This window comes from Geospiza fortis, unplaced genomic scaffold, assembly GCF_000277835.1.
Source record: "Geospiza fortis unplaced genomic scaffold, GeoFor_1.0 scaffold26, whole genome shotgun sequence".
Lineage (NCBI taxonomy): Eukaryota > Metazoa > Chordata > Aves > Passeriformes > Thraupidae > Geospiza > Geospiza fortis.
The window spans coordinates 898917-918584 of record NW_005054425.1 but is presented as its reverse complement, the minus strand read 5'-3'; the positions used below and the strand labels follow the sequence as shown (position 1 = coordinate 918584).

Here is a 19668-nt window from a genome sequence, read left to right as displayed (position 1 = left end):
GTCCGTCGCCCATGCGCAGCGTCATCGTCTCAGCTTCCCACATGTCAACTTGGGGCTTGTCTTGGTCCTGTGCCAGCCTGGTTTGATACTAAAAGGGGTTTACCCTGATGTTTTTCTGGCCTGGAGATTCAGCTGGTTAATAATGGCAGGGTTTTCTTGTCAGGACATCATCAGCTTTTGCAGGGAGTGTGGTGAGGAGCAGTTTGGGCTCTGTAAAACCCACCTTACAGAGAGCAGCCCTTTCACAGCCCAGCATGTGAGATGCAGGCAGTGGCAGGGAGGGATGTGCATGGGGAGTGCAGGAACCTGCTCTTCGGGCTGGAACCTGTGATGATGAAACTCATCAGCTGTATGAACCCCTCAGGCTGGAAGTGTTAGGCCTGCCGGGGTATTTCCAGTTCACTTTATCTCTGTCCTGGTGTTAAATTTCCAAGCTGATGCAAACAAGTGGAAGAGCAGATAGCGGCTAATTCACATTGATCACTGCGATGCTGGAGCTCTCCGAGGTGAGCTGGGGCTGGCAGAAAATGTGCTGTGGGCCATTCGATGGGGCCAGCACGTCCCTCCCCGGCTGTTTCCCGGTGTGGTGCCGCAGGGGACACGTGTTCAGCCTCGTGGATGCTTGCTCCCACATCCCAAGGTTTCTCTCAGCTTTGGTGGTTCAGAGGCCTGAGGCAGCATTGCCAGGGTGGGTACAGGGTCATGGGATAACCTGGCAGTGGTGAAATGAGGTAAGGCAGGGCTGTTTTGGCAGGCTCCAAGGTGGGAGCACTGCTTTGTGGGAGGGGAGACAACAAAGTTCCCTTCATCTTAAAAGCAGGAGGAAAGACATTTGACAGATTCTGGCTGGAAACTGGGACGGTCCAGCCCTGCCAGGGCAGGGCTGACGTGGAGCCAAGCGTGCTGAGGCCACCATTGTCACAGGACCCCTGACCACCCAGCTATGGCCTTTCACAGCCACCTTGCCTTCAGACTACTGCACCAAGGGAGTGATGAGGAGATGGCTCCAAACCCCCAACAGGCAGTACAGAAGCAAGGGAAACAAAGAAGTTCAGCTTCCTCCCATGTCAGCAGGGAGGACAGACAGATGATGTCCTGCAAACTTCTGCTGCCGTGAGCCCAGAGGAGCGTGTGCTGAATCCTGAGGAGCTGGACTCGCCCTGCAGCTGAACTGTGCAGGGCTTGAGGTTTCTGCAGACTAAAGAATGGGAGGAAATTGAGTCTGGCTCCATTGGTGCTTGGCATGGTGCTTTCTGTCCTGCTGGATCAGGACAGGGCTGCTGGAGGGAAACAGCTGTGGGGAGTCAATGGGGTCAGCCCAGGGGCTTTTCTCTGAGGCTGCCCCATCCACTGGGCATGATGAAAGGTGGCTGCCCTGCATCCTGCCTCTCCCGGACCCCAGATTCATTAAAAAATGTAACAAAACCCTTCCAGGGAATTGAAGTCACCCTGGACAGGCTGTGCATTGCACCTCAGGGTGGGTAGTGAAGAGAGGACCTGGGGGCAGAGGTGCCACTTGGCACCTCTTGGCTCCTGGTGGTGGTGGTTTCTCTCCCAGACAATGTGTACAGAGGCTCGGCGGGGTTAAAATCCATCCTGGCCTGGAGAAGTGTGATTGCTGGCCAAGGGGAAGTACCAGCATTTGCCTGACTCTGAGCAGGCCTGAGTCTTCTCTGCCTCGGGCTGTTCATTGCCTGGAGCTCGCAGCTCATCAGTTTAAGGTCCTTTGGTAAATTCCATTTTGGTGTCTCATCCTGGGTTGTGTGAGGCTGGATTTATCACTGTCTGGACTCCTGTCTCCTACTGTCGGTGGTTGAATGCATCAAAAGCTGGCTGTATCCTGACCCTGTGGGGAGGAGCAGTGCCCAGGACCTACCCCAGGCCTCTTTCTCCTCAGCTCTGTGCTAGCAGTGCCATGGGCATGGCTGGCATGGGGCAGTGAGGGGCCCTGCCCTACGTGGTCCCTCACCTTTCTCCCCAGGGCTCTGCCCTGTGCCCCAGCAGTGGCAGGGATTGCTGTGAGGCCCAAGCTGGTGTCCTTCAACACTCCAGGCTGAGTACAGCAGCTGTTTGGGGGCTGATTCACCAGCAGACCGAGACCCTCCCTCCTTACAGGCTGGATCATCTGGAGGAGGGCAGACTCTCCAGCAGCAGCACCTCCAGCCATCTCATTTCCATTTCCCTGAGCCCTTTTAGCTGTGCTTTTACTGTGCTGTGCCAAACAGCGTCCCAGGACTGCTGAAGCACTAAAATCCATCATCTGGCTGCGGTCTGTAGAGCACTCAGAAATTTGGTGATATTTTCAGTGAAGTTTTCCAAGCTGAGCTTATTGGCTCATGGGCATCTGCTCCCAGATGGAGAACATGTGGCTGATTCCTGCGAGGGAGGGGAATGGCCCCACTCATAAAGCAGCATGGGGGATGAGTGAGGGAATCTCATCCTGGAGCCTTTGAGATGCTTTCAGGACTGTGCAGAGTAGGGCCTGGAGGTTGGGCTTTTAAAGCTGCTCCTCTGAAAGCAGAATCTGCAGTGAGAGGTCACTCATCAGATATTATGGTGGGGAAAGTTCAGTAACCTGGAGGCAGGATTTGATCTCAGCTCAGCTGCTGTTTGTACCACTGGGCACTTCCCACCCTGTTCACTCTCAAAAATGAACAGCAGGTAACTGGTACAAACAGTCACCGTGCTAAAATTAAAATGGGTGAAACTCTGGGGGTTCCTGCAAACCTCCCTGCCTGGAACTGAATAAGGAGCACTGGCTAAATGTAATGGCACACGAGCCCTGAGCTCCAAATCAAAAGTAAATTTACAAAGCAGCTTTTCCTGCCTCACATTCCCAGGTGGAGCAGGGTAATGTGTTTCCAAGCCCAGCTGCTCTGTGCTGCAGCAGTGACCAGTAGAGCTCTCTTTGCTCTGCTCCCCATTTGTCCATTGCTGCCTTCCAGGGGCAGAGGTGTGGGTTTATTTTGTGGCTGAGATTCTCGTTCCCTTTGCGGGAATAAAGCAAATTGTGTTTGGTTGACATTCTCTGTAACTTCAAAGTCAAATAAAATCTGGGTTGCCAGCTTCTTTTTGTGTTTCAGGAGATGCCTGTTTTCCATCCCAAACCTTCCATGTTTTGCAGCTCAATAGCACATCCCAGACAATGGGTTTAGAAATCAGACGCCTGCATTTTGGACCCACAGTGCTGAGGCAATGCCAAGTGGTGCATGGGGTGCCAGAATTTGTGCACATGGGGAGAGAGAAGGAGGAGGACAAAAAACTTGCTCTGATGGGATGTTTCCACAGAGATCATGGTAATGATCTTCCATTTCCATATAGCTTTTCATCCTCTGGCAGAGTGTGCTCACTCGTAAGCCGATGCTGCACACATCCTGTGTGGAGAGTGCAGCAGCTGTCCTCAAAAATCATGTTGTAAGAGGGAAGCTCTGGAACAGCAGAGAAGGATCTGCCTAGGATGAGAGTGACTGCAGGGATGCAGGAAGGGATTTTAGGAAGAAATTCATTAGTATGAGTGTGGTCAGGCCCTGGCACAGGTTGCCCAGAGAAGCTGTGGCTGTGCCATCCCTGGAAGTGTTCAGGGTCAGGATGGATGGGGCTTGCAGCAGCCTGGTCAGGTAGGAGGTGTTAGGTCGAGATGGACTTTAAGGTCCCTTCCAACCTGAACTGTTCTGTGGTGGTTCTGTGTGCCTGCACCACTGGGTAGGGGAGCACCCTTGCTGCTGTGCAAGCACCATCTTAGTCCTTCCCCAAATCAGCATTGCCTGTGCGGTGTGCCTCACATCAGCCAGCGTCCAGCTCGGAGCTGTGCCATGGCCAGACATGAGCTGGCACTTGTCTTTGTGGAGTGAGAGCCCTGTCAGGAGCTGGGGGCAGCAGTCAGGGTTTATGGTCAGTGCAGGCTGCATCCCACACCAACACCCAGGGTTCTTTTCCTGCCTCATCCATCCCTTTTTCCCCTGGTTGCCGTGCTAGAGGAGCTGTTAGGCCATGGAGGATCACAGAACTCTGAGGAGGGTCAGTGAGGCCGCATCTACTGCTGGAGTGTGCAGGAGGTTGGTTAATATTCAGTATTCCCTTGTCCTTCCAAGTGCCTTTTGCTTTCCAAGAGCAGGGAGGTGAGTCTGGAAGCTCTTCTTCTCCCCTGTGCTGAGATGGGTTTGCAAAAGCTACAGTTTCTTCTGCCTTTTTTTTTTTCCCCCACCCTCTTTTCCTGCCCAGGCATTTTTCCCTGACCTGATGAATTTTTAAACAAAAACATGGTGAGGAGAGATCAGGAGAGAGGGGAGAAAACCCAGGAGAGGATATGAGGAAAAAACTGTTTTCCAAATCAGAGTGATTGCAAGTGGACGTGAAAGTTTAGGTTGTGTTTTTAATTTGAAAGTTCCAACTAATTTTAAGTCACTTTATTGACAGGAGAAAATACCTTTCCTAATACCCTTTTTAATAAACTCCTGTTTTACAAGTAGAAGTAGTAGTAGTTGGTTGAAAAATACCATGAAATTATGGAAGTAAAAGGCAGCTGCTGTGCTCTGTAATTCCCCCTGGCTGGGGGTCAGTGCTGGGGGTCAGTGCTCCCTGGAGGTGGGGGACTGAGGCTGGAGGAGTGGGCAAGACACACCCCCCTGCAGATGCCTCTGGATGCTTGTCTGCCTGTTCACAGAGATTGCAGGGTTGATCACCCACACATGGTCACTTTACACAGGGCAGAATGTGGACAGATGTGGTTCCTTGCCTGGTGGTGCAGGGCACTGAGCAGATGCAGAACTTTGGGTGCAGTGGGTCAGAATTTGGTCCAAATTGGAGCCTTCCAGCTGAAGAACTGGCTGGTTAGTGCTGGAGAAAGTGGAAGAAGGCAAGAGGGAGCACAAGGATGGAGGGGAGAGGTGGAGATGGGAGGGGAGGTTGGCTCACTTAGCTAAGCATCACCAGGGAGCCCAAATCCCATCACCAGGAGGGCTTGTCCTGCTCCATAAGCCAAGCTCTGACCTGTGAAAGTTTGAATCACCGATGAAGTTGTCAGATATCATGGACACCTTTTTGTGCCGTGCCTTGTCCCTCCAGAAGCGTCCCTCCACCGTGTCCCACTGACACCAAGGCCAGGGCCCAGCACTGGTACCAGCCACTCTTGCTGCCTGTGTCAGGCTGGGCTGGTTTCTCACAACTTTCACCTTGGCAGGTAGATTGAGTGTTGTTGCAAAACCAGCTGGTTGTTGGAAATCCACTGCTGTCACACTGTGCAGAGCAGAGAGGGCTTCTTGCAGATCTCATTGTATTTCAGGCTGGAAAAGAAAAAGAAACACTTTGTGGTAATTTTTTCAATGACTTTCCAATTTTTTTTTCTTGGTAAGCTGTCTGCAATCACTTACAGTGTTCCTGAAGGGATTAATTACTCACTGGAGCTCATTGTGCGTATTGCATATTCTGAACTGTTGGATGTGGTGTCTGCCTTGGATCGAGTGAGGGGTCACATGGCATTTCTTTTTCCATCCTTTTTCCCTTATTCTGTTCTATCTGTCAGGCTCCTGGTGTGAACGCTCCCCATTGCTGCTGCGGTGGGTGCTCGGTCAGCGCGCTGCACGTGATCCTGATTTCCCTGCTCTCTGCTGCTTTTTCAAGGGAGTGTAGCCAGAATAAGACAAATTGCTTCCTTGTTTGAGTGACTTTTGGCTGATGCTTTCCCCCCAAGCTGTAGTGTTGGCTCGGTTCTCTTGCAGCAGTTGTGGCTCTGGGCTGTGCATCGTCAGTGCTTGGACAGCCCCCAGAGCAAATTTGGGGAGAAGAGCTCAAAGCACGTTGCAGAGGTGCTTCCCACAGCGAAGAGGGCTTGTGCTGCGCAGGCAGCCATTGCATGGAGCTGAGATATTCTTAGAGAAGATAAATCCCAGCTGCAGTGCTGCCAGGGACCCCTCTGCGCCATCCTGGAAGCGTGGCACTCCCAGGAGGGTCTGCCTGTGGGACGGTGTGCGCTGGCGCTTTGACAGCTCAGGGAATGGCATTGTCTCGAGCTTGGCTGGGGATCCCAGCTGTCCAAGTTGGGGCTGTAACTCCCTGTGGTCTCAGCATGCTTAAAGGGATCCTGCAGCCTGCAGGGGATGGGGCTTGTCCGTGTGTGGGGTCCAGAGGTGAGTGGCTGCTCTCCCATTGTGCCTGGAGACTCATGGCTGCTGTCATCACATGTCACTCAGCCCCTGGTGTTGGCAGGTGCATAGTGAGGGCAGCCACAGGAGCTGCACTGGGGAAAGTCCAGAGGCTACACTGAAATCCCTCTGATTGGCACTGGTGCCTGACTGGGAGCATTTTTCACCCTGTCCATCCCATGTACTGCCAGGCCCCCAGTAAAATTTGGAGTTGTAGGTGGAACAGCAGCTCTTTGCATAGAATAGTAGGGTGTGTCAGCATCCCTTCACTCACAAATGCAGGTGGTGGAGGTAAAGCACACTTCCTCCATGCCAGCCCCTAGCCCCTGGGTAAAGACCGAGCGGTAGCTCTCATGAAGCTTTCTGGTCCCAAGCATGCCCTTCCCTCCTGTGGCACAAATAGATTTCCTGAAGGAGACAGGACCTTCCTTCTCTGCAAATCACCTTTAGTGGGAAAAGCATAACTGCTGCTCAAGAAAACCTTTCCCTGGTGGTGGGGACTCTCCGAGTGCACTTTGAGAGAGGGAGCAGGTCTGGAAGCAGTTGGAGGATGGTGTGGGCCGGCACCAGGAGTGGGGAACCATCAGTGCTAAGAATAGACAGTTTATCTGCATCCCTCCCCCTGTGAAGGATGCTCGAGGCACTGTGCAGCAATTAACACAAGTTTGTAATAACACTGCTGGCAGATTGGCTGTGCAGCCTTTGGAGCTGGTGTCGAATTTGGCTGAGTATGGATGCAGGAGACTGCTGCTGCTGAGCTCCCCAGCACACACCCAGCATGTCCCTGGCACAGGGACGGGAGGCACTGTTGTGGGGCAGCAGGATGGAGCCCTGGGTGCTGGGTGTGGAGCCCCATGATGGGGAGAGATGTGGGGCTGGTGCTGCTCCTGGCTCCGGTGGGTTAGTTACCTTTCCCAGGGAAGTTTGGAGGAGCAGGTAACAAGGCCAGCAGAGGTAATGGCAATGTTGGTGGGGAGGGAAGCAAGCTGAGAGCTGTGGCAGGGCATGATGCTCTGTACCCCCTGACTGCAGTGAGGGCGGCCCTGGGGAGCTGGCACAGTGGGCAGGAGAGATCATCTGCACTGATCACGATCTCCCCATGCTCTCCACTGAGTTAGAAGGATGCCTCATCCTGCTTCTGGGCAGGGGACATGGGAGACCTGAGGAGTGCAGGAGGTCATTGTGTTGCTGTAGGAGCCATGGCACTCTCTTCAAGCAATCCTTCTGCCGCTCAGCATGCACAGCTCCATCTTTGGGAGGATATGGGGGGATTGCTTTGGCGTGAACATCACCTGGGCAGCTGATGCTGCAGACTGAAGGGACCCCAAAATCTGTGATATGTGTGTTGATCTGCAGCCCTGCCTGGGCTGCTATTGCAGATGCTGCCACGATTTTCAGGGTGAACCTTGCCCAGTGCCTGGTACGACCAGCAGCCCTGGGCACCCCAGCAGTGCTCACCCACCCCGCTGCTGCCGGGGACCGCAGGTGCAGGGAGAGCCCGAGCCTTGCGGGATCCTGGGGATCATATGTGTTGCAGACTTGTTTCCGGCTCCCTGCAGGCTGCTGCTTCTGGTGCCAGAGTGAATTTGGCACCTGGCCCTCCTGCGAGGCTGGGGAGGGGGAGAAGAAAGGCCAAGCCCTCCTCGCCGCAGGCAGGAGATTCAATTCTCCCTGGGTGTGCACAAAGACCGTTTATCTCCGGAGCAAAGCCCTGGTAACCACGGGGCAGAGCGTGAAGGGCTGATTAGGGGCTGTTCGAGGAGGGGTGCTGGGGTCGCGTGCAGGCACTTCCCTTCCCATTTCCAGGGCTTTCCATGGTAATGGCTCCTATTCTCCTCTGTTGTTAGGACGTCACTCACACGCAGCTCCAGCGACATCTGTCAAAACACGTCTCCCTCTGTCCTTGGCGCTCCCAGGGAAGAGAGATCCGTTGGCCCCGTAATGAGCCTGACATCAATTAATCATCAGCCTTAAAAATTAGCATCGTGGCAGTACATGTTGCAGGAAAACGATTCCCCAGATGGAAGCAAAAATAGCCTGTGTTATCTCCCTCCTCCCGCGGGATGCAGTAACAATAGATCTACTAACGAGCCTGGAACTCGTTAAGCTGGGTTTGCCCCCCGAGGTGCTCTGCCTCCTGCCCAGTCTCTTCTCTCGACGGGGCTATTGAGGGAGCCTCTGGTGCAAGGGCTGATGACCTACCCTGGGGTCTGACCCTGCTGTCAGCTGGACCCTCATGGTGCACATCCCCCAGGCTTTGCAGAGAGCCCAGGGTGTGCTTGCAATGCTAAGCCCCTTCCTGAAGCTGAATGTTTGGAGGGGAGCAGCTGTTCCAGGATCTCCCTCTTCTGGAGTGAAGGATGCTCATCCCTGAGTGGTGCTGCTGGGCTGAGGTGGGGGTTCAGCTGGTGCCTCAAGGACATGTCCCATGCTGGGAGAGCAGTCCCTTGTCCCTCTCCAGAGTGAGAGCTCTAAGGACTGCTGGTGCTCACAGCTTAGTGAGTGCCAGCTCTGATATTCAGGAGCTTGGCAGTGGGCTGGAGGTTTCCAGAGATGCCGTTTCTGGGGTGTGGCTGGGGCACCTTCTCTGGAGGCTCACGATGAGCTGCTCTTTGTGCCTGTGCCATGCTGGGATTTTCCATGCTTGGAGCTGCTCTTCCTTGCATCCACGTGAGCTGTAGCCCCAGAGAGCAGCTCTGCTGCCTGTAGCTGCCTGCCACTCTGGTTGCCCACCCCAGGTACTTGAGAGATGAAGAGCCCCCATCACCAGCTGTGTTTTGGGTCCATTTGAGTGTCTCTGATCTTTCAGTGTGGAGCAGCTCCACAGGCTGCCAGGGAAGCTGGGGAGGACATTTTGCATTCCTTCTGGAGACACATGAGGACTCTTTCCTGCTGGAGACACATGAGGACTCTTTGGCTGATCTGGTGATGGACAGACAGACCAAGTGTCTACCAGAGCCCAGCTGAGGCCGGGGAGAATTATGTTTGCAACGCATTGCTCTGCACAAAGCTCTCAGTCACAAGGCAAGGGGGACAAAAGGCTCCCTGTTCGCTCTGTCCCAGTGGGTGCAATTCCAACAGTTAAAAAGCAAATGTGAGTTGTTTGTCTCTGTGAATATAAAGCTTCCCCAAGCATGGCTGTATTCTGGCTGGGAATGGGAAATTTGGCTCTGCTAATGACTGTTCTTCTACAAAGCAGAGCCAACTCGAGCTAAGAGCTGCCCAGTCGGGCCCTTCTCCGCTGGCCCTGGTGCAGGGATATGGGCTGGGGAGGGCAGAGGCTCTGGGACCTGATAAATGCCCTTTCAGCCAGACCTGGGCACCCAGTGGGGAGGGATGAGTGTGGGGACCTTGGCCTTTTGTACACAGGGGTGACTGCCACCCATGAGCACCCTGCCAGTGCCTGGAACTTTCTCCTGTGCCCAAGGGATTCATTATCATTGACAACTGGGAGCCCCAGGCAGGGGCATATCAGATCAACTCATTTGGGGCATCTGACTGAGAGTCCAAGGGCTGCTGTCACAGGGGCCTGGGGAGAGGGTGGGTCTGGGAGGAATGACTAAATCACGTGCTGCACCTGGGCTTGGGGTGTGGATGCATCCACACCGTCTCCATGGATGATCCCCAGCAGTGATGGGGCTGTTGGGATGGCTTTGGTGCTGATGAGGAACATACCCTGTGTCTGCCTGCATGTGGCTGCCCTGGGGGCCTGTGGTGCTTGACCCCCATGTCCATGACAGCCAGGCTATGCTGAGCACAGCCCATGGGCATCTCCTCCTCCCTAGCTGCTCCTGCATTTCCCCATCCTCCCCTTGGCTCTTTGGGTCACAGGGCCTTTGGTGAAGGGCTGTACAGGGTGAGGGAGGGTCATTATGGGGTTAGGACATGGCTGTCACCTGCACAGGCCGTGTGCCCTCCCTTTCCTGCAGGGAGCCCAGATTGGTCCTTGATACGCTCTAAGCAGTGGGTGCAGGATTCCCCATGCACCCACATCCCCCCTCCTCCACCAGGCAAAGCTTGGAGCGAGAGCTGGCGACATCCCCAGATGCAGGGCGCATCTGGAGGGCACCAAAGCAGTGAAGTGAAGGGCTGATTTGTGCTATAGAAACCCGCAGTTCCTTCCTTTGATCCTCTGAATCAGCCCATTGCCTTCCTCATATAAAGCCCCATTTATCTTTGCTCTTCCCAGTAAGTTTGAAGGCGGTCTCGGCTCGTGGCTCCTCAGCAGCAGCGAGGAGCCTGGCTTTCTCTTCCGCTGAAGCAGAATCAGGTGAAATCTCTATGGCAACTGGCAGATGACAGGGAGTCTTGTTGCCTTGGAAATGAGGCAAGGCAAAAAAAAAAAAAAACCCACCCAAAAAGAGCCATCTGGAATTTTGAATTTCCACAATGTCCAACCTGCGTCTGGTGATGCGTGGGGAGTGTGAACCCGCTGCTGCCGGCTGCTCTGGGGCCTCTGTGCTGGGGCCTGGCTGTGCTGTTCTGCCTCACCCTGGGGAATTAGGGCTTTTTTCCATTTCTTCCCCACTTTTTGGCTTCTTTGCGTAGGGTCTGCAGCGCATTGCCCTGACCATCTGCTGGTGGCTGTGGGAAAGGTGTTGTGTTTGGGATGCTGAAACCAGGCTGGACACAGCTGTGCAGTGTTGGCGGCCAGCAGGGCACTAGCACACCTTGGTAATGCAGAACTGTGAGGAGAATGGCAGGCTCCAGGGCAAACTGAGGCATGGAGCGCTGCGTGACCAGTCTGACCCTCCTCTGTCAGCTTAGCACAAATCCCAGGTGCAGTGACCACTGGTGACACTGTCTCTGTGTTCCCAAAGCCCTGGGGCTGTCAGCAGGGAGTTAATGTCACCATGTGTGACTGCTGCTGTGTGTGCCAGTGGCCAGAGTCTCGGGGCATCCCTTGGAGCATGGATTTGGCCTGTTAACCTACCATCCCACTCCTTCCCAAGCTGCACAAGTGTTTGCATGGATTATTTTGGAGACCTGTGGTGCTGGGGACAGGGGTGTTGGGATGCTCCCACCTCCTCTGATGCTTTCAGGAGCAGCTTTGGAGGCAGGTGTGGCTCTTGGGTGAGTAGTGCCTTGTGCAGAAGCAGAGTCTGTCCCAAAACATGGGACTTCTGCCTCCCCTAGCTCATCAGCACAGAGGAGCACAGAGGTGAAATGCCTGGACATGGAGCAGCTAGAGGCTCTGGATCTGGAAAAGGAACTGTGGTTTGGATGTGCAGGTGGGGTGGTTTGGGGCCAAGCACAGCATCCATTGAAAGAATAACCCACAAATGGGCTGGAGGCCCAGTCTGGATCTCTCCAGTGGATTCACTTGGAAACTTGTGTATGGGAGAGACCCAATTAAGTAGATTTATGGCTGCTCTAGCCTGAGAAAGTCTGAATCCCTTTTAAAAGCTTGGCTCACTGGAGCCAGACGGGGTCCAGGCTCCAGGTCTCTCAGCCCTGCCCTTGTTATGAGCAGTGATTCGCAAGGCTTAGCAGCCACGATCGCCCCTAAAGTGCTGATTCGGCTTGAGTCCCAGCCTGTCATTGCTGCACAGCTGCTTATTGTCTGCTCTCACCTGCCAGCAGGGAGGTGGTGGCCCCCTCCCACAGCGTGGGGCTGCCCCTGCCTGTGCTGGTGGCAGTGGTGGGGATGATGGTGGAGATGGGGATGGTGGGGATGATCATGACTGCAGTGGTGGGCATGGTGGTGGTGATGTGGATGGTGGTGGTGATGATGACTGCAGTGGTGGGGATGGTGGTGGTGATGGGGATGGTGGTGGAGATGATGGCTGAGATGATGACTACAGTGGTGGGGTGCAATAATAGAGTCAATGAGTGCAGGTAGGGAATTGGCTTCCTCCCCCTCTGAAGCCACTGTTGGAGCCTCCTGCAGAGCCATGTCATTCTGAAGAAGGGTCCACCAACATGTGAGACATGGGGTGGCTGTGCCAAACCAGAGCCCTGTCACCTCTCTGGCTCTGGCTCCTCAGGGGCTGGTGCTCCTTGGGGGACATGGGCTCTGCAGGACACATGCTACCCCACAGTGCTGCCTGCTGTAACCCCATTGTCTCCCCCAAGACTTGCTGCTGGCCTCTCTTTCCTCAGCCAAGGGCAAGTGCAGAACGTGCTGGGCCGTGTCCAACCTCCTCCCACAGCCTTGCAGGGCTACGTGCAGAGCAGCACCATGTGCAGAGGCCAGCCTGCCTTGGTGGAGTCACAGCTGGGGCACTCAGGTATCTGCAGCTTGCCCTGCACATCGCCATCAGCGATGGCAGGAGGCTGCGCTCCATGTCCATGGGGAATAGCACCTCCAACTCCACCAGCTGAGCGGCTGCTGCTGTCTTTCAGGGCATGGTGGCCATCCATCTGCCTGGGGGCAGCAGAACACCAGTCGGCTGTCCAGGTACCCCAGTACCCCCATTACCAGGGTGCTGGCTGGCCCTGTCCTTGCCTATCAGGGAGCAGGACCCTCTCCTGACACTGCAGCAGGGGATGCAGGGCTGGCAGCCAGCTCTCTCCTCACACCAATCAAAGTAATAAAACCAGGAGTGCTAATGTACCTGCTGCCTTCTGGGTGGGGCAGCAGGTTTGCAGGAAAGGGTGTGGTGCTTTCCCGGGGCGCTGAGCAAGTGTGGAAGACACGCTCTGCCCAGCTTGGGTGCCCTGGGACATCTCCAGAGAGAGAGGAGTGATTTGGGGCTACTGGTCCATCCTTGGTGAAAGCATGTAGGAATTGCAGGGATGGGGCTTGAGATGGAAAACAAGGCCAGCACTGCAGAACGGCAGTCACCACATGGAGCCCTGTTAGTCATCTCCACTGCTTATTCTGCCTGTTTGGGAGCTGTTGGGGGGAAAAGACATTTAAGCCCAAAGAGAAGGATCGCAGGTTGCGACCATCCCCCTGCCCAGCCATCCAGGAGTGGGAATCAGAGCTGGATGTAATAATGCAAGATAAAGCCATTTACTCCATTCAGGAAGACTGCTGGTGGCATACCCAGATGCTGGTGAGAGTTGCAGGCTGCAGGGTGTGAATGAGGAACCCACAGGGCTCAGTGAGGTTCACACTGGGCTTGGGCTGTTGGGTTTCCCCTCAGGTGGTCTCCAGGTGCCAGAGTGGAAGGTTTTCAAGAAAAATACCAACAAAACGGTGCCTGTGGTGATTCATTCATAAACAGGAGTGGGAGCAGGGGCTGGGGCAGATGGAGGGAGCCGTGTGAGTCTTCTCGAGGGTTCGTGGAGCCAGGGAGTGCAGCGCGGCCGGAGGAGGCTCACAGCCCCATGAGAATGGGTTTTATTGCAGAGTTTATTAGTGGATTTTTCAATGCACTGGAAGGAATTGAGCAAGCAGTTAGAAATGTTTTCCAGCCTGGGGAAATTCGTTACAGCTACTGTGTAATAGGGGCCCACTGGAATGACTCAGGAACACCACACAGCCTTTCCCGGTGAATTCTTGCTTGCTGTTGAAATCTTTACTGGGCCAACTGGAGTCCTTTCCCAGTTGGATCCTCTTAAATGAGACCAGTTGGGTCATGGGGGACAAGAAAACACAGGTGGGAGTGCCACACTCATGCTGAGTGCAGACGGTGCACCCATGCAAGCCTGGCACCCTTGTGCCAGTGTTGGTATCGTGTCCTGCTGTCCCACTGCCTGCATATGGACACGTGGGCACGTGTGCAAGGTCACAGGCATAGGTGATACTCATGCAGACATGCATCTTTCTGCAGGCTATTGCTGCCATGTGGCCCCCACATGAATGATGCAAACACACACACACACACACACACACACACACACACACACACACACACATATGAGTTTCTGTGCTAAGGCACGTGGGCCACATGTGTCCCATGCATGCAGCCCTGCCTCACCCCAGCAGGAGCTGGTGGCCACATGCTTTGAAATGAGTTGTCAGAGCCATTTGGAGTTGATTATTTCCTCATTCCTTGACGTACTTGGCCACGTCGGCAGCACCCGGCTGCGGGGCCGGGGCTGCACCCCGACACACAGACAAAGGAACTGCTGCTGCTTGCTCTGGGAAGTGCAGGGAGAGCTGGACATGAGCACAGCCTGGAGCCCCCCGGCCTTGTCCAGCCTTGGTTCTGATCTGCCTGTCAGTCAGACTCACAGCAGACAGTGGTGTGCCCTAAGCCAGCCATTCCAGCACAGCTCTCTCCTTCCTCCTCTTCTTCTTCCTCCTTGGCTGCCTCTGGCCCTGTATCCCACCTTGCAGATGCTCCTTCTTGTGGTGGTACCTGCTGCTGCCCCAGCTTGGCAGGCAGGAGATGGGGGCGATGGGCACTGCGTGGGTCGGGGCCAGGCACCCACAGTGCCAGGTGGCTGAGTGTGTGTAAATGTCAGTGCTGGAAGCCATGCCTGGGAGTGCTGCAGGTCAGGGGGTGGTTGGGACTGGGCTGAGGCTTCCTCCCTCAGTTTCCTCGAGTGCCAAGTGGGGCTGTATCATATTTGCTGATGTTGAAGGGCTCAGTTGAGAAAGGAGTGTTGAGTGGGAGCTCTCAGCTGAGTGAGGGTTGCTCAAGCACAGCAGAGGGTGTAGGCAAATGTCAGCCTGTCACAGGAACAAGTGATTTGGGCAATGGGCTCTGGTGACTTTCCAGTGCAGGGCCTGGGGACAGTGGCTGCATCTCATGGCTGCCCTGTGCATGGTCAGAACAGGGGGCAAAGGGCCAGAGGCAGCACTCCCTTCCCTCTGTAACAGCAGGATGGTCGGAGCCTGCGAGAGCAGTGGGATCTGCTGAGGGGCTGCAGGCCAGCCTGGGGCTGGGGCAGGGAGACATCAGTCCCTGAGCGTGCAGCTCCAGTGGAGTGGGCAGTGCTGCAGAACACATCCCAGCCATCGCTGCTGGGAAACTGAGCCTGGCCTAGGCCGGGTGTCTGACTGATCCCGCCTCGGCATGGGCTGAGCCTTCTCTGCTGCTCCATGCTCCAGCAGCTGGAAACATCTGGCTGCACAAGCTTACTAAATCGATGTGGGGTGGAATCCAGCACTCTCTTGCTGTTCCCACACTTCAGCCTCTCCCAGTGGCTCCGGTTTCGACTCAACTCTGGCATGCGGTGACTCGGTGAGCTCCGAGCCTGCCCCTGGCCCCTCGCTGCCCCTGGGGAACAGGCTGTGGGAGTCCCTGTGTCACCACCAGGACAGCACTGTGGGGGCAGATGGTGGCATTTCAGTGCTAGCAGCAGGACATGTGCCAGAGGTGGGTGAGCAGCTCTTCCAGTCCCAATTTGGCCCTTTCCAGGGTGAGAGCTGCTGCTTTTCCTGGAGTCTAGAGTGGCCTGGACTGTCACCCAAGAACTGGGGTGATCTCATCCAGGCATGGTTGACGAATGGGGCAATGGTTGAAGCTGGGGATGTGGGTCGGTGTCATTGCCCTGGAACTCTTGTCCCTGAGCCCTGGGATGCTGCTTATTGCCATTGGTGGCCCAGCAGCAGAGCAGTGCAGGGGAGGTGGTGTCCCTGTGCTGGCCCCTCAGTCAGGGCAGCTGGGGACACAGGCAGGCTCGCCCCACTGCTCCTGGGACTGGGACGGCCAGAGCAGCCCCGCTGGCAGTGGCGCCCGGGGAGGAGGCAGCGCCAGGCCCACGCTGGCTCTGTGCCCAGGGAAATGGCTGCGGGTGGCCCTGGGGGAGGCAGACGGGGCTTTGGGAGGGAGCCATGCCCGGGAGGAGCACGCTGCTGAGCTGGCAGGGTGGGAGCCCTGTCGGCGCCAGGGGACAACAGTGACTCTTCATCCTGTCCCACTCAGTCCTGGCCCAGCACGCAGGGATGTGGCACTGCCAGAGTGTGTGTTCTCTGGCTGCAGGGGCTGGGTGTGGGTTACAGCACCCACTGAATGGGGCCAGGGTGAAGGAACTGAAGGTGCCAGGTCCTTTCCTGCATGGAGTCCCGCCTGGGGACACTGGTGGGTTTTGTATTGCTGGTATTGCTGTTCCCTGAGGTTTAAAGAGCCCACATCTCCCATTGCCCTACACACTGCAGTGTAACAGCCAGGGACTGGCCACAGGTTCCTGCCCTGTCGTTTCAAGCCTGAAAATCCATCTTTGCAGGCAACTTGAGGGCAGGACTTTGCAGCTTTGAGGTGCCAACACAATCCTTTCTTGCCCCACTAGATAGGCATGGTGTCCCCTTGTCCCTGGCTGCAGATCAAGGTGGGTGCCACCCTTCAGCACTGAGGGCCTCTCGAGCCTCTCCTGCACCCTGGTTCCCTGTGTGCAGCCACCTCAGCTCCATCCCTCTCCTGTACTGCCTGTGCATCCCCATCCTGTGGCTCTGGGGACCACTTGGAGCTTCTGTGCCTTTGATTAACTCCTCCAATCTCCACAATGGAGATTTAGTAATGAGTTAATAATGACTTGTATCCTGCTGAGCCAGGTTCTGGGAGTTGGACTGGGGTGATTGGACACATGCAGGGGTGGGTGTCCTTATGCTCTGATGTGGCTGGCCACGCTGGATGCCCTGTGGGCTCACCAGCCCTTTTACCTCATCTACAACTGACTTTAACCTGCTTCATTGAACCCGTCTCATCGGGCTGTTCCTGCCTGTCACCCCCTTCATGCATAAATCAGGGTCGCTTCACTGGTCTGAGGTGCTCCTGCCCGGGCAGGTGGGCAAGGGGAGCCTGGGGATGAGGTAGCACCCATGGGTACTGCCTGAGGCGTGGCCAGAGTGTGATGGGGACAAGGAACACTCAAGGAGCTCTGCTTGAGCACTGGCATGTGGCTGTGCCTTGGTGGGGAGCTGCTGGGGTGGGTGCTGGTGGTGTCCCCCATCCCCCTGTCCCTGCACTGGGGTGTGTGCTGGCAGTGTCCCCCATCTTCCATCCCTGCACTGGGGTGTGTGCTGGCAGTGTCCCCCATCTTCCATCCCTGCACTGGGGTGTGTGCTGGCAGTGTCCCCCATCTTCCATCCCTGCACTGGGGTGTGTGCTGGCAGTGTCCCCCATCTTCCATCCCTGCACTGGGGTGTGTGCTGGCAGTGTCCCCCATCCCCCTGTCCCTGCAGTTCACATGGTGCCGGTGCCGTTGCAAATCCTGAAGCGCTGGTTGCCACGTTACATTAGGAGGAGCCACATCCCATGTCCCTGACGCCTGCTGTCACTGCAGATCCGTGGCAGGCTGCAGCTGAAAGGCCTGAAATCAGGGATCAAAGCCGCAGTGGCACGGCTGTTAGTGCCCGGGGTGCATGTGAACAGGACAGGGACTTGGGGCTGGAGCCATGGCCCCGAGCCCACAGCACTGCTGGGGCTGTGCCAGGAGTGACCCCCTCCTCTGTGCAGGTGTCTGTGTTCTCACACGTCTGTGCAGGTGTCTCTGGGCAGGGTGCACACCTTTGTGTGTGCAGGTGGATGTACATGTTTGTGGAGGTGCCTGTATATCTTTGCACATGTGCACAAGTGGTTATGATGTGGGTAGATGCCTGTGCTCGTGTGCATTTGGGGGGTGGCTGGCTCTGTGTGTGTGTGTACTCATCCATGCTGTGGGTGTGTACACCTGGAGAAGTCCCAGGGCAGACAGAGCTTGGGGATCCTCAGCTCTGGGCTGTGCCTGTGGGGGCTCAGTCCCACCAGCTGCTCCAGCCCTGCACAGAAGCAGCCACTCCTTCATGAGTGGGGCTCAGTGTCCTCCACCCCCCGACATCCCCTCGGTCCCACTGCCTGCACACCAAGTGATGCTGCTCCAGCACCCATGTTCCCAAGCTGGAGCACCCCTGGGGCCTGGGGCAGGTTTGGGGACATTCTTCCAGGACTGCTGCTCCTGTCACCTGTGTGGGTCCTGTGGCCCCACTTGGTCTCTACCAGCTCATCCTTTCTGAACTAGACATCACCATCCCAGCTGCATGCTTGGGAGTGGCATTTCAGGGTGGTGCAGCTCCAGCCTGATGCCAGACTTGCCCTGTCCTTTCCTGATGGGCAGAGCCAGGGCTGTTAGTCGTGGCCATGGGCAGGGGGGTGCTCCATCCATCCATCCATCCATCCATCCATCCATCCATCCATCCATCCATCCATCCATCCATCCATCCATCCATCCCTTTAAAGCCTTCACTTTGTCTCTCCACAGACCCTGAATCCCAGAGGAAGAGGACAGTGCAGAATGTGCTGGACCTACGTCAGAACCTGGAGGAGACCATGTCCAGCCTAAGAGGCTCTCAGGTGTCTCACAGGTGAGGCCCCAGCACCAGACCACCCCCCCCCCCCCCCCCCCAGCCTCTTCCCCACAGTCAGTGTCCTTCCTGGGGCAGATGGGAAGCAGCTCTGCTCCTGGTGAGGGCCATGTGGGTGGGAGGGAATCAGCAGTGCTTTGTGACCTGGGGACCCTGTGCATGGAGGCTTGGAGAGAAGCCCCCAAATCCATGAGGTGTCCATGGTGCTGCAGCAGAATCCTGTCCCCTAAAGTGCTCTGCGACAGTAAAGCCTGGGGAGTGGTGGCAGTGAGGGGAGCTGACAGAGCAGAGAGAGGGGGTGAGGTCTGTTCCCAGTGGTCAGGTGACCCTGAATGGACTACCAGAGGTCAATATATCACCTGTACCCACCCCAGTTTGCACCAGAGGCTCCATCCCTATCTGTGGCTTAGTTTTTCTCTGTAGGGTGATGATGGAGGAGCTCTCAGCCAGAGCCCAGGAGCAGAGGTGGGGGTGCCCTGGGGTGCCCTGCCCAGACTGGAGCGAGGGAATGGTGGGGATGGGGACAGGGTGAGCACTGCATGGACAGCCAGGGCACAGTGTCTGTGTTTAGGGGTCTCTGACACACGTCTGGGACTGCCTGTGTCCCCCTGGGTCACTCACTTGAGATATTGCATGGTTTCTGCTTCACTCTGGATTTGCAAGGTTGTGTGGGTGTTTGCCGGTTGGGAAAGTGGGGATGCGGGACATCCTTCTCCTGGAGTGTGTTGCCACCTCGTGGTCTCTCTCGATCCTGTTTTTTGTCTTGGAAGGGACACAAAGCAGCAGCTTCCTCCCACCTTTCACTCACTATTCACCATTACAGACCTTCCCGTGTCAGCCCTCAAGCAGCCTTGTCCATGATGAAGCAGCCTTTTGATCTCCCTTTTCATCGCCTGAAATTTCTAGACCTTCGAGACCTAGCTCACCCTTGCTGTGCTTCCTGGATGTTTTCTGAGCCAGGAGCAGCAGAGAGCTGTGGCAGTGGGATTTGCTTGGGGCCACAGCAATATTTTCTGAGCTGGCCATTTCCTGAAATGATCCGTTTCAGCTCTGCCATCCCTTTGCTCGGTGCAGGAGCTGGGTCAGAGCCCAGCGCTGCTCATGCCAAGCCAGGGCTGCCTTGTGTTCATTTAGCTTTCATCAAATGAAAAGTGTCAAACTCCACCCCCCTCCTCACCCCAGCACTCAGCTCCTTCAGAAATCCTTCTCAGCTCAGGTCTTAGGAAAATAGGGCGAGGACATTAAGGGTGATTAAATTAGCATTGCTGGTGGGATTTGACTGTTCACTATCACTTCCTTTCCTTGATGAGCTGTGAGTATATCACATGGTGGATGCCTCAGCTGCATTCC

The 19668-nt window shown here is 55.8% G+C and overlaps 1 protein-coding gene across 1 annotated transcript in view; it reads left to right on the top strand.

Annotated features, from left to right (window-relative positions):
* LOC115948541 overlaps positions 1-19668 on the top strand; it is a 46251-nt gene that overhangs the window by 12433 nt on the left and 14150 nt on the right. The window contains 3 exon segments of the mRNA XM_031061747.1: positions 11693-11978; positions 12216-12370; positions 18216-18318. Of these exon segments, the coding sequence (XP_030917607.1) occupies positions 11693-11978; positions 12216-12370; positions 18216-18318 (544 nt within the window).